Genomic DNA, 15199 nt, shown 5'->3' with positions numbered 1-15199 from the left:
GATATATGTGTGCCTCCTTTAATAAGGACATTTCTTGGGATATGTTTGGGGGTAGGGAATTTTTTTTAACAAATGCTCTCTGTTTCAGGACACAGTAGCCAACATGAGCAGTGGTCCTGAGCCTCCATTCTTTGAAAACCTGATAGCTACACTTATCCCTAATATTGCGGATAGAGCACCGATAGGCAGACAGTTTGGGGAAGTCCTGCAGGCAGCAAAACCTGAATACAGAGTGGTAAGATTCATGAGGAATTCTATAATGCGTTAAGAATTTGCGTCTGGAGGTAAAAGGAAGGGTGTTGCTTAACGTTGTAACCTTTTTTTAGAGGTACCATATTACTGTTTCAGCAGTGATGATGTTGACGGCACCACAGACAGGCTAGCTTCAGCAGTGATGATGTTGACATCTATTTCCATCTCTACAGAGGTTCTGCAAAAGTGAGGGGAATGGGAAACACTGCTTTTCTCCCTAATGGTTAACTATATAAAATTGGTTTTCTAAAATGCAAATTATTCTCTTTATTAAATAGATGGTCAAAGAACTGTGCACAGGAGTTAGGCCAAGTTGTTTTTTAGATCAAGGGATGAAAAAGCATGCAGAAACGAGCTAGGATCCCCACTACTACATTTTATGTTGATTAGGTGTTTTTTCATTCTCGCTGAAAAAGTGTTAATTCTGAAAGGTTACTTTTTGTAATGAATTCCTTAGGAAATTCCACACTTATTATATAATCAGTAAATTAAATAAATTTACTTGTTCATGAAGCACGATTAATAAAAACTCATAGGTAGAAACTGGGTTCAATCTAAAGGTCAGAAAAATGAAACAGCCAGCCACTAACTCTTACCTCTACTTCAGTCCAAAATGGCAATCCTGCTTCCTGGAATCTCAGAATGAGATTAAGCCTGAGAGTTGTTTCTTCCTGTTTTATAATCCTCTCTAGTTCTGGGATTAAAGGCGTGCACCACTGGGATTAAAGGTTTGCACTGCCCGGTTTCTGTGGCAACTAGTGTGGCTACTGGGATTAAAGGTGTGTGTTACCACTGCCTGGCCTGTACGGCTGACCAGTGGGCCTGCTTTATTTACTTTCTTCAGGCCAGCTTTATTTATTAAACCACAAGTGAAATGCTACTATACTAAAGTATCCATTTCTGGATTTCTCTTTTTATCCAATGAAGCATGACGAAGTTTCATAGTCGGGCTTCATTAAGTAGGAAATGCTCTCGAATGCAGTGTTAGTTTCTTGTTGCTGTGATAGAACAGTTGAGAAAGCGACTGAAGGCGGGTGTGTCGGCTAATTTTCCCACTGCTCTGACATCGTATCTGACGAGATCAAAGGATGGAAGAGTCTGTTCTTGGCTCCCATATGGAGGATGCAAGCCGCCCACGGTGGGGAAGCCATAGCCACAGGCATGTGAGGCAGCTGGTCACACTACCTCCATAGTCACAACAGAGAGGCAAATGCTAGTGTTCTGTTTGCTCTTTTCCTTTTTATTCAGTCTAGTCTTCTAGCCCACGGGATAGTGCCACTCACATTAGCGTGAGTCTTCCTTTGTCAGGTAACCTCCCTGGAACATCTTCATAAAGACCCCAGACATATGTTTCCTTGGTTGATTCTAATTTTACCAAGTTGGTGCTGAGTGTTAAGTATCACGACTATGGAGAGGATTTATTTTGGTTCATGGTTTCAGAGGTTTCAAACCATAACACTTGGCTCCATCGCTCTGGGCTTCTGCCTGGTGAGGTGGAGGGAAAGGGGTGATGGGATTATCTTCCCACTGCAGTGTTTGAGAAGTGTAGGGAAACACGAGGAAGGGCCAGGGAGAAGATAGAGGCTCCAAAGCCACGCTCCAAGTGACCTGCTTTCTCAAGTAGGTCACTCCCTTAATGATTCGTTCAGTACAAGTTCATAGTGGGTAAAAATGGACAAACCCATTGTGATGTTAGTGCCCTCAAACTCCTATCATCTCTGAACAATTCTAATCCCTCAAGCCCCAGCCTTCAATACAGTACCACTGTGGGAGGAAGAACACATCATGTTTAAACCACAACAAATCTGGACTAGGATTTGTGATACTTGGTAGCCATGGCTTGTCTCTGATTTTAGGAGACAAGTATTCAGAGTTCTTCTGTTTATTATTTGTGTGTGTGTGTGTGTGTGTGTGTGTAAGAGTGTTTGCTACATATGTATGGGTACCCATAGATGAAAGAAGGCGGTGATGGCATCTGAATGCTAGCGGTATAGAGCCTGTCCTGTCACTAGCTCTGCAGTCCGGACTGGCATTGAACTCACAGAGATCCGCCTGCCTCTGCCTCCCGAGTGCTGGGGTTAAAGGCGTGTGCCACCACTGCCCCACATGGCCAATTTTTTTTTTTAATTAAAGTTTTTAGTTTGCATAAGGAGTAAGGAGTTTCATCAGGGCATTTTCATCCATGTTTTCTTAGAGTTTCTATTGCTGTGTCAAAATACTATGACCAAAGGCAACTTGGAAAGGAAAGGGTTTATTTCATCTTATAGCTTGATGTCCATCATCCAGGGCAGCTAGACCTGGAACCCGAGGCAGGAATTGATGCAGACGACAAGGTTAGTACAACAGACGGTGGGCTAACCCCTACCATATAAACCGTTAATCAAGAAAATGCCCTACAGACTTGGTTACAAGCCAATCCTATGTAGGCTTTTTCTTGATTAAGTTTCCTTTTCCCCAGATGGCCCTAGCTTGCCTCAGGTTGAGAAAAACTAGCCAGGCCACATGTATGTCATAGTATTTGGCTCCTCTGCTTGGCTTCCCTGGTGCCTTGGTCCCTGTCTGTTTTCACCTCCTATATCTGTTTAAATCTAGAGAAAACAGGCAATGTTTATCAACCCCAATACCCTCTCTTCCCCTCTGCCCCCACTTTAGGCACGCTCTCCACCCCACCATAGTCCCCTTTCTACTCAAAGGCCATACATACTATATATTATATACTTTATACATATTCATCTTCTTTGCATTTTTATATTGTTTTACTTAGTATGCAAAGAAGTGGGTTTCGTTTTTATATTTTCACAATTATATCTATATATAGCATCATATTTTTTCTTATTTGTTCTTTCTTTCCTTCCCCTAAGTCTCCTCAAACTTGCTTTTTCTGATAAGAGCTGGGATAAATCATGATCCTTGGCTTGTCTTGCTGATTTCCTGTTAGAGCTTGTAGAATTCCTCGTTAGGCTAATGTGTCTCTGCTAAGTGCCTTGGGAATCATCTTCCAATGTCCAACCACAGTCTCAATCCCAACAAGCTGATGCAACAAAATATTCATGCGATGGAACACCCAAGCCTGGTCTGGAGTGAAGAAGAAAATCTGCTGTGGTTGTGATTAGACGGCACTTAGACAAATATGGAGCTTGGGGATGAGCATTTTTGTCTGCTTCTGTGATGTCCAGATTTGGTTTTTAAAATATTTTTTGTTAGCATCCAAAACATTGAGAGAAAGAGGTCTGAAGGGAGGGTGGAAGTGGGACCAAGGGAGAATAGTAGAATATACAAGTCATTAGGGCAGAAGTAGGGGATAACTGGGGAGAAGGGGTCAGCAATAGGGTGAAATGGGGCACAGGGAATTGTGGGGAGTGGACAGAAACAAACAATAAGTACATATATTTATCCCAGGGTCACAAAGAAACCTAGTTCCTATCTATTTGAAACGCCATAGTTTTTCTACTGTCATGTTACAATGTCATATATGTATAGGTGACATTTACATGTGAGGCCAAGCTTGCAGTATTTGTCTTTCTGAGTCTTACCTTTTTTTTAAATTCAGTGATCACCAGTTTTATTACATTTCCTGCTAATTTAATTATCCTTCATCACAGCATAAAGTTCTATTTGCTACATTTTCTTTACCTATTCATATGTTAATGAACATGTCCAACAGCTTCCTATCTTAGCTCTTGTCCATAGTTCTGTAATAAACATAGACATGCAAATATTTTTCTGGTATGCTTTGCTGGTTAGATTTTGTCAAGCTGACACACACCGGAGTCGCCTAGAAAGAGGGACCCTCGACTGAGGACTTTCCCTCCTCAGATCCGTCTGTGGGTGTATCTGTGGGCATTTTCTTGATTGGCGATTTTTTTTTTTTAAGAAAGAAGATCCAGGTCTGTATAAAATGGAGAAATCTAGGGGTTGAGGCGGTGCACTCCTCTTCCAGGGAATAGGAGTGTGGCTCCCAGCACCAATGTCAGAGGCTCATAGCCAGCTGTAACTCCACTTCTAGAGGGATCTGAGGCATCTGGCCTCGGACAGCACTTACACTTGGTCAGATGTCTACAAAATGGACATATATGTGCACACATAATTAAAAATGAAATAAATCTTTAAGAAAATGTAGAAAACGAGCTCAGTGCTGCCTTGACCTTTGAACTGTGAGCCAGAACAAGCCCTTTCTCCGGTAGGTTGCTCCTGTCAGGGTATTTTATCATAGGAATAGGAAAAGAAGCTAAGATGGATAAATCTGCAAAGATTTAGGGCATCCTGTAGATACCCTTCACTCTGTTGATGGCTTCTTCTGCTGGACTGAAGAAATATTCTAATTTCATGCAATCCTATTTGTAGTTCCAGATCATTCCCCATGCTGTCGGAGATCATTGTCAAAACTGTCTTTTCTCCAATTAATGTTTGGACAACTTTGTTAATGACCGCGTGGCTCTAACTGTGTGGTTAACTTCTGATTTCTCTGTGGTGTATGTGAGTGTTGTTTCATGATAGGGCTCTGTACACAATCTGAAGTCATTTTAATGTGTTACCCCATTAAAACCTGTAGCTCTGGATCTTTATTTATATATGAATCTGCCAAAATAAAATTCTTCGGCTCCAATTTTCAACAAACTTAGAAGGGCACCACTTAATTAAATAGAGCATGCATACAGGAATGTATATGGAATATATACATTCATATATACAACCATATATATATATGATGCTAGGATGTATAGAAGATAATGTTTCAAATCCGAATGTAGCCAAGAGGCATGTATTAGATTTAATTAGGTGTCATTTTTATTTGCAGGGAGAAGTGGTTGAAGTTACATTTGTAGGTGCTAACCCAAAGAATTCAGCAGAAAATCAGGTGAGCTTCATTGTCTTCTAAATTTAAATCCACTTTTAAAGTTTCCCTTCACTTTACAGGAGAATCGCACATATTCAAAAATATATCAGATTTTTCTTACTTTATTTTTGGAGGTGGGAAAATGTTCAGTGGGTACAGCTGGTGAGGAATTGAATGTGGAACACAGCACACAGGGAGACTGTCCTGGACCCTTCAGAATGTCGTGTGGAGAACAATTCCTGCAGGGCAAACTGTATTTCCAGAAGACACAGACTCAGAGACATTCTCATTTACACATTTAAATTTAGAACTAACTAAGTGTGTTTTCATAGTGAAAGGGGCAAAAAAAAAAAAAAAAAATAAGAAGGCGATTTCCCCTCCTTTCAGGGACCTTTCTGACCCTTCCAGCATTGCTACTCCAGACTGCTTTAGCCTTGGAAAGATCGCACACTGGTACATGCCCTAAGTGTTCTGTTCCATGTGCTTTACATTGGCCGGTTTCCTATTGACACAATCGAATGTTTAACATGGAAAAATTACATAAGAAATAACATGCCTGATGTAAAAACAAGCAGCACAAAAATTAATGAAGTAGGACATGGAAGTACCTCTTCCCACAAATCTGTTTTTTAGAGTTAATTACTGTTAAAAATTTGTTACCAAACATGTCCTGTTTTTTTCTTTGGTGATATATATGATAAACCACACACACACACACATACACACACACACACACACACACACACACATACATACACACAACATGCCTAGAAATAAATGACTGTAGTTTTCTGCAATTTCCGTAATCTTGTATCCAAACGGACAATAGTGGTATAGGTTCTGACTCCAAGCGTCTAATCAAACTAGACGTAGTGACTCACAGTTGAAATCCCAGGACGTGGGAAGTAGAGGCTAGATAACCAAGAGTTGTATGCCAGCCTGCCCTATACAGCAAGGCTTTGTCTCAAAAACTAAAGAAAATTGGTTTGGTAAGGTGACTCAGTTTGTGAAGAAGTTTGTCACCAATCCTGAGGAACCTGAGTTCAGTCCCAACAACCAACAGGGAGGAAGGAGAGAACTGACTTCAACATGTGTGTTGTGGCATTCATACATTCCTCGGAGTACATGCTCAATGACATAAATAACAAAATTTTAAAAATACTAACTAAATAAAAGAAGGTAACCGCCAAAACCACAAACACAAAATCTGTAGAAATTTTTGGAGGAAAGTAGACCTATAAAAGTGGTTTTTAGGTCACTTTTCTACCCTGACTGTGGATATAGCCATTATATTGTCATTCTTCCTAAGGTCCAAAATCACTTGTAATCCAAAACACCTTCCTGCCAAATGAGCTGCGTCCTTTCGGTCTATTCAAACGCAGTTGCTTCATGGTAGAGTTGTGGCAATATATGATGCCACCACATCAAGTTTTGGGAGAGATATTCCAATGTTTTGACAGTCAGTGTGCACCTGTGGTCAAGTTCCTCCAGAACATTTGCAAGGTCAGAACATTCCTTTCTGAAGATATCAAAATGCTGTATGATGCTTGACATCCTCAGAGCACTCATCTCACGAGTACTATGAGGACTATATATTACCTTGTCATATCATGCAAACCTTTACTTTATTTGAAGCTGTATTCTTGGTCTGAAACAAATTGCTCTGTTATAGTTATCTGCCAGTGTAGAAATACACTGCCTATGATATGGTTTCTAGGCATCTATTATTACAGTGGAGAAGTGTCTTTAGCACCCCAGGACAGGGACAATGTATGCATTTTTCAACTTTTTGACTTAGGAAGGCATGTTAACTAATAATTCAGTTACCTGGAGGTAGAGAGAGTGAGAGAGAGGAAGATGCCCCATTTCCTCTTCTCAATCATGGAGTGATTGGAGAGGCTTGCCCTCTTGATCTTGATTTATGTCTTTTTAAAATCTCATTTCACTTTAAATTTCTTCCCAGTCCTAATTTCCAAATTTGCTGTGAATATAATTGCGCTTCCTCAAAATGTCTAAATTTTTGTGCTTTTCTTAAAAAAGAGGTAAAGTATCATTCTGAAGACATTGCATAAAGGGGTGCGCCCAGGAATTTGGGTAAAATCCTGATGCTTGTGCATGGCAGACATTGGTGGGTTGGTGCGTAGCGAAGGGAGCCAGAGCAGACCGGATCTCTCTGTGACTGTGTTGTGCTTGATAAACGGTGTTAATTGTATTTCAGACCCATGAAACCTTCCTCACTGTGGAGAAGTATGAGGACTCTATAGCCGACTGGCAGATAATGTATAATGATGCCTCCTGGGAGACGAGGTAAGCCTGTCTATGTGTTATTTGTCTGTGATGCCTTGAAAACAGTTGCTTCAAAATGTAGCAAGGACAAACTGAAAAGACTTCTTAATACACGACATGATATTAATGATACCGAATTTCCAAGGCTCCTTCCGGCCACATTTAATTATTTTATTTGGCTCCATTTGAACTCTATTGACAGGGAGCAGCCAGCATAGTGTTGGCTTCTTTAGGATTAGGTAAAATGAGATGTTGACTAACATCCTTTGGCTTTTATTTTAGTGTTGTTGGGGTAGAATCTAGAGCCTGGTACACACTGGGAAAGCACTTGTATCCCTGAGCTATGACCCTCTCCAGCTTGCACTGACTTTGTTTTTTTTTTCCCCCATGGTCACAGGAATTTCTTGAAAAACTAGTCAGCCTTCTTGTAAATTGGTTGAAAAATATCCTAGGTGAAGGAGTTGGCATGATTTGGTAGAGTTCATTGCAGAGGTCCTGCACCTGCTTGGTTAGGTTTATTCTTAGATATGTTATATTTTTTGAGGCTATTGTGAATAGGAGTGTGTCTGTGATCTCCTATTCAAGGTGTTTATTGTTGGTGTATAGAAAAGCTTTAGATTTTTTATAAGCTGATTTTGCATGCTGCTATTTTGTTGAAATTATCGATGGTTCCCAGATTGTTTCTGGTGAAAATTTCAGATCTCTTACATATAATATCATTTCATCTGCAAAGAAAAATAATTTGACTTCTTTGTTTCAAATTTATATCTCGTTTATTTCCCTCTCTTGCCTTATTGCTCTAGCGAGTGGTTAGAACATGATTTTGGAAAGAAGTTGAAATAGTGGACAGTCCTGTTTCATTCCTGATTTCAGTGGGATTGTTTCAAGTTTTTCTCCATTTAGGATGATGTTGGCTGTGGGTTGGGGACAGATTGGATATGTCTGACTGGACTGGGATGGGGAATTGGATGTGGGACTCTGGGCCGATCTCAGGACTGGGGAGGATGTTCAAAGAGTGAACTAGCAAGGTCCTGGCATAAGTTGTACACTGCAGGCTGGGCCTGCAGGTTGAAGGTTGTACAGGCAGATTGAAGTCATCTGGTAAGAAGGGGACCTGGGCTGTTGTGCAGAATGAAAATCAAACATTTTAAAGAGCAATGTTATATTTTTTTTGCTTGTTTTCTATTAACAGGCTTTATTGGCACAAGGGACTACTGGGTCTGAGCAATGCAACAATTGAATGGTATATTCCAGATACTGCACAGCCTGGGATCTACAGAATACGATATTTTGGACACAATCGGAAGCAAGAACTTCTAAAGCCTGCCGTCATACTTGCATTTGAAGGCATTTCTTCTCCTTTTGAAGTTGTAGCTACTTAGTGAAATGTTGACAGATCTTGAAGAACAGCTTTTCTCTGTGTACATTATAGAGTGATTTCACACAAATGTGAACTATCAGTTTGATTTCTTTTGTGGCTGTCCCTGCTTGGGGGACAGATAGTTTATTGCTGGTGGGACAGATATGCGTGTTTATGTGTTTGTATGATTATGCATATGCATGCTTACAGGGAAGGGAGAGAAGAGGGCAGAGAGAAAAAGAAAGAATGAATGAATGGTTATTAGTGAATGAGAGACTATGTATGAGAGAAGTTGTCTGGCAATCATGCTTCTTGTGGTCTTCATCCTAAAGCATGATTTTACTTGAGGCTTTGTGGTTCCTTAAGAGATAATTCCCTTTAATATGAAATCTCAGCAATACAATGATAGTATTTGAAGATATGTGAACAATGTTTAACCTATTATTTATAGACTTTTTGAATGAGAATTCTAGAGAACTTTCTAGAAATCCTCTAGATTGATACTTGATTTTCCAGAGAGGTATAACAAGGTCTAATTCACTTTAGGTTAGAATAAGATTATTATATATATTTTCCCCTAGTTGCATTTACAAAGTATCATGTAAACTTACTACAAATATATGAGCCCAGCTAAAATACACCCAGAAAAATTGCATGCCAGATTTTTCTGCATTCAAATGAGCTTAGTTCTTTCAATCTTTGGGATGGGTCTGCCTGGCTCAGGGTTATTGTTCATGTTCAGATCTTTTCTGTGATTGCCTCCAGAGTCCATGTATGTGGATGTCCCTTACAGTGCTTTGATCATGCCTTGAATTCCTCAAAGTGTCCTTATCCTGCTAGATCATGTCTAGTCTTCCCAAGAATTACTAGAAATGGTTTTTAAATGTTTCGCCAGTCAAATGTACCTCAAACTATAAAGCTTTGCCTTGGATGTAGATCTTAAGACAAAAATATTAAGACTGGAAATACAGTCATCAAAGGGGAAATTTAAAAGGCATCTATCTGTTCTCTTAGCAACTACTCACTCACTCACGGTTCTTCTGAATTATGGAATAGTAATTTAAACATACATATCTGGTGTTGTACTCATTCATGTCATATTGAAATGATTGCATAGATGAATCCTCTGAAGAATAGAATAGTCAACCAGAAATCTAAGTTCTGGAGGGATCTTTGACAATCACACATTTTTCAAATCATCTTCTACGCTAGTTATTATGATTTGGGAAGAAAGAGGCCCAAATAATTTTTAAATATTAGTCTGAAAGTAATGTTTTAGTGCTTATGATATAGTCTAACCTATGAGATAGGACAATCTAATATGAATTGAAAGTTCTAGTTGCATTTAAAATTACCTAAGTTAGTTAGTAAAGTCTAGTCATAATATTGCAGGTAGGTAAAGGAGTAGGCATTTTAAGAGAAAATCAATCTTCATTTCAAAAGTACCTTATTTTAAAAACAGAAATGGTAAGGCAGACCTGCACTTTTTTTCCCCTATGGCTTATATACTTAAGCATAGTAGACCAAACCAAAAGGAGCCTAGAGCATGGTTTGCTGACTTTGTTTTCCAGTGTTTCTATGGAGGATGACTGCTGAAGAATGAGCTAATCAGGATTGTCAAGGCTTGTGTAAATATCTATTCTGATGAGAACACCCTACTAAGTGTAAATATTCAAGGACTTAACCCATTTTGAAAATAGTTTATCTCAAAATAAAAAAATGATAGCAGAACCCATGATGTGATTGAAAATGTATTTCCCATGGTTCCAGAACAACACAATGATGTATTTCCCATCACCATTCCCCCAATGAAGCTTTCCTCAAAAAGTCTGCCTAGGAATCCCTCCTTATCATTGGTAACTATGCCATAGTGACCATTGTATCATGCATCTGCGTGCCCAGCCCTGCATGGAAACAAACCACAGAAACATAGTTCCTCAGTAGACTTCTTCTCTTGCAGCTAGTATGCCTCTAGTTTTTGCAGTCTATAAAAAAAAGACAAACCATGACTAGGTCCCTGCATTATATAACCTCTGTTATCTGGGCATTAAGGAACCCCATCAGGTAACTGATTTGATCAGTTCATCTAAAGCCACAGATCCTGTTTGTGTCTCTGTCTGTAAATAATGTCATGGAGCCAAAATGCATGGAAGAAGCTCTGGAAAAGGATATGGGAAGTGGTGGTTGGGTTGGCGAGAGCACTGTTTTGGAGGAGAGTCTGTTTGTCCAACTGTCTGTATTTCACTTGTTGTGCCTTGCCTACTCTGATTTCAAGGATACTGTGATTCCTTTAGAGTGCATAAAACAATTTCTTTTCCAGGTCTATATTTTTATGCATCCTGTAAAAGTTATTATTCTGTAAAATTGTCAGTATTCAAGAGACTATTTAATAATAAATTAAGAACTATACTTGGAAAAAGTGTTTGGGAAAAGTATTTTGTAATGAGAGGTAGTGTGGACACTTGGAAGAAAGATGGAAGAAGGCTGTGGTTCTGTTATTCAAGGTCGGGGTGTTATTCAAGCTTCGTAGATAGATAGTCACTCAAACTGAATATACCCACTCCCAGTTCCCTTCCAACCTCTGAAGGTCTGATGCTAATAACGTGTGTATAGCAGGTACTCTGTGAGCTTCTTGGACAACTGAGACATTTTTTTTGGCAGGTGGCTAGTTATAAAGTTATGAGCTGATTCTGAATAGCAAGACCAAGAATAAATTTACTGATGAACGCCCTTTGTCAACCTGCTGTCTTATATTTCTCATCTAGCATAAGCAAGCCTATTGCTTTTCCATGGTATTAAAATGTGGGTTTTATTCTTAAACATAAATTATCATTATTAGATGATTTCTTCATAACTTTAGTGTTTCAAAATTATGACCATGGTTCCTGAGCATTCACTCTTTCTTGCTTATTTAAACTGGATTTTGGAATCTTTAACTGATAAAATTTCAGGGAAGGAAACAGACAGATACTGTCCCCCACAAAGAGTTAAGATGCGCCCATTTGTAAGTAACAAGATCTTTCTGATTAAGAGTGGTCCAGAGGGTAAGCAAGCTCACATGGGACTAACTCTTGAAGTGACTGATTCAGGTGTGTTCTAGCTCCTCAGTGAAATCCCTGATACTCTTCTCAGCATATTGATATGAATTCTTTGGCTTATCCTCTCAGTCAAAAGATTGCTTTGTACAGCCACATGCAAAAGTAAAGGGGGAAGGGAGATTGCATTTTGGATCTTCCTTTGGAAGGTGGAAACTAGCAAGAATACAAGAAGACTCCCCATTATATTTTCTTCTCCAGAAATGAGCCATGTGATTGATATTCGTAGCTGCAGGGAGGCTTGAAAAGAGACTATTAGATGTTTTCTCCGTTGAGAAATGAAGGCAAATCCTAATAGCAAGAATGAAGAAATGGAGAGCACAGCTTTTTAAAGTTCATCAACAAGACTGATTCTTTTGTAACTTTGGAGATTTACCTCTTGATCCATGATGTATGCCTGGCACTCAGCTGTACACAGCTCATTTTAAAATGATACTTTCGTCTTTGTGAAAGGGGGCCTGTGACTTGGGGAAGTGGGCATGGAAAGCCATATGTCAGCTTTTGACATTACCACATAACTTTTTATTTTTTTATGTATGGCCACATCTATAGCTTACTAACATAAGGAGTGATCATACCTAAAGCCCCACCCTATTTTCTCTTTGAAATAATGACAATGAGTTTTATCCTAGGAAATATATTTTAGAAAAGCCATGCGAACCACCGTCCTCAAGAAGAACTGATAGTTGCCTGGAAAATGTGTGTATTTCTTTAGCAAGTTTGTATTTAACATTTGTGTACTTTGTGGTTGACATTTAATCTTTAAGATAAAAAATGATGAGGCCACAGAGCTGTTCTCTTTATTAGTGAACTTAAAAGTTTAAAGGGCAAAGCAAACAGGTCAACAGACACTGTGAACAACATGGACCCTAATGCTAGATTAGTCCATAGTACTAGAGACGACAACTCAGTATAGCTTAGGGAAATATCCTGGTAGGTTTCCTGGGAAATGACCTCTTAGTTAAGACCTAAAGTACATGAAGAAATTAGTCAGAAGGAAGGGGACATTGTGTTTGTGCTTGTGCCCAGGCCCAGTGTTGTATATAAGCAACGTGTTCCCATGAATGCTCACAGAAGTTATAGACATATAACCCATTGACCGGATTCCCTTCCTTACAGATGTGAAAGTAACAAGATAGCAAAACCTTGAGCAGCCATCAACCACAATGATGGAGCTTTGTGTTAAAGACAACAATGATACAGAAAATACTTGGGGCCCTAAGAGTTTGGAATTGTCAAACAATCCAAACTTGTTTAATTCAGCACTTGGGTCATTTAATTCAAAGTGATAAAAAAATAAGTTCTCACAATAACATTTCGCCTTTACAAGAGCTGGAACTTGAACTTCAATTAATATGTGTAGTAAAGTTCCAGGAAAGCTGTCAATGAGGTGTTTTCTTCTCTGGCTTTAATTAATTAGTTAATTAATTAATTAATGGGGTTCAGCCCATTATGGATGGTGCCACCCCAGGGCTGGTGGTCTTGAGTCCTACAAGAAAGCAGGCTGAGCAAGCCAGTGAGCAGCACCTCTCCATGGCCTCTGCATCAGCCCCTGCCTCCAGATTTCTGCCATTTGTATTCATTCCCTGACTTCCTTCAATGATGGACTGTATTATAGAACTCTAAGTCTAATAAACCCTTCCCTCCCCAAGTTGCTTTTGGTTTTGGTGCTTCATCATAGCAATAGTAACCCTAACTAGGACGGAAGTTGGTACTAGGACCATGGGGTATTGCTGTGACAGACCTTACCATGTTTTGGGGAGGATTGTGGAAGAACCTCGGAACTTTAGGCTAGTTCGCTGAGTGCTAAGAGCTCAGTGGGCTATTCTTTAGAAACTTGAATGATAAGAACATTAAGAGCAGTGTTTATAATGGAGGCCTGGCTTGTGAAGTTTCTGAGGGAAGCAAAGACTCTACCAGAACTTATATGTGAAGAATTTGTCGTGTCTGGTCAGCTAGGGCTAAGTAAGCAGCTGAGATCATGAAGAGGCCAAAACCACTGGAGGAAAATCTTTGTTTTGCTGGGATAATGGATGTTGGTCAGCCGGGACTGCAGAATCAGTTGTGATTAAGAGAGGGCCAGCACTGTTGAGGTGGAATCTTCTGGGAATCTCAAGTTAGCACACAGAAGCTATATTCTAGAGATGGCCATGGCTGTACCTTGTGCTGGCAGCCCAGCTTGGTAGTGTAAGTCACCCAGGTGGTACCAGTTTTGAAGGCATGACAGGGTCATGGGGAAGATGAGGCTTGGTACTATGAGGCAGGGCTGGAGTGTCTGAGGAGAGCGCAGTAGAGATGATGGGTGACAGTGCAGCTCAGTTGCAGCAAAAGACCCCGTATTTTGGAGATGCCAGTGGCACTGCTGCCAAGAACAGCAGCAGCAATGGAGTGGAACTGGCCTGAACTTAGGGAGCGATCTGTGTGGGCTGCAGCATGTGGAGCCAGGAAAAAGGACCCAGGGCCTTTGGAGGAGACTAGGAGATTATGAGTATATTCAAGATGTTGGACATTAAGTTATTCATGCAGTTGGAGCTCTGTTCTGCTGTGAATTGATTGTGACCATTCCCTGCTTCTTCCTTCTTGAAATAAGAAAGTATTTTCCTTATTTTTATTTTCTAGGTGCCTACAGTTGATAGACTTTGAATTTTTTTTTTTTTAAAAAGAGACTGAACCTTTAAAGTGTTTGAATTTGTGCAACTGTGAAACTAAGTTAGCAAAATGTTTTATATTGTGATGTCGACATTAACATGTGATCTTTGGAATGAACAAAAAAAAAAGAAAGGTTGTGGCTTAATAGTCTCGTGTTTTTGTGTCAAGTTGACAAGCGACCAGTTGTGCTGGCTAGTTTTATGTCACGTTCACACAAGCTGGAGTCATTAGAAAGGAGGGAGCCTCAAATGAGAAAATGTGTCTGTAGAGTCAGGCTGTAGGCAAGCCTGTAGGGCATTTTCTTAATTAGCGATTGATGTGTGAGCCCAGTCCATTGTGGTGGTACTGCCCCTGGGCTGGTGGTTCTGGGTAGAAAGCAGGCTGAGCAAGTCATGAAGAGCAAGTCAGTAAGCAGTACCTCTCTGCTTTCCATGGCCTCTGCATCAGCTCTTGCCTTCAGATTCCTGCCCTGTGTGAACTCCTTTCCTGCCTTCCCAATTGTATTGGGCTACAATATGGAAGTGAAATCTGAAAAAAACTTCTCCCTCCTCAACTTGCTTTTGGTCATGGTGTTTCATCACAGCACTAGGAACCCTATCTGGGGCAGATATGGTAGGTTTTTTGTTTGTTTGTTTGACTCTGTTATGTATGAGCTGAATTGTGTTTCTCCCAAAGAGGTAAGTAAAGTCCTTCCCCTGACTGCCTGTCTTGAATGTAGCT

At 40.0% G+C, this 15199-nt stretch overlaps 1 protein-coding gene across 5 annotated transcripts in view; it reads left to right on the top strand.

The window, feature by feature from the left end:
- Asah2 (N-acylsphingosine amidohydrolase 2) overlaps positions 1 to 11454 on the top strand; it is a 68459-nt gene extending 57005 nt beyond the window's left edge. For 2 of the 5 annotated variants that reach the window (XM_050160632.1, XM_050160625.1), the window contains exons 19-22: positions 89 to 235; positions 5051 to 5110; positions 7308 to 7396; positions 8568 to 11451. In XM_050160632.1, the coding sequence (XP_050016589.1) occupies positions 89 to 235; positions 5051 to 5110; positions 7308 to 7396; positions 8568 to 8757 (486 nt within the window). In that variant the 3' untranslated portion in view covers positions 8758 to 11451. Of the gene's footprint in view, positions 1 to 88; positions 236 to 5050; positions 5111 to 7307; positions 7397 to 8567 lie in introns of all 5 variants that reach the window. The other 3 variants (XM_050160651.1, XM_050160657.1, XM_050160640.1) reach the window with 3 other exon arrangements.
- Positions 11455 to 15199: the final 3745 nt, after the last annotated feature.

The sequence above is a fragment of the Alexandromys fortis genome, unplaced genomic scaffold (assembly GCF_014885135.2).
Source record: "Alexandromys fortis isolate MF-2015 unplaced genomic scaffold, M_Fortis_MF-2015_v1.1 scaffold_10, whole genome shotgun sequence".
Taxonomy (NCBI): domain Eukaryota; kingdom Metazoa; phylum Chordata; class Mammalia; order Rodentia; family Cricetidae; genus Alexandromys; species Alexandromys fortis.
The sequence above is the reverse complement of the archived record's forward strand: the minus strand, read 5'-3'. Positions and strand labels throughout refer to the sequence as shown.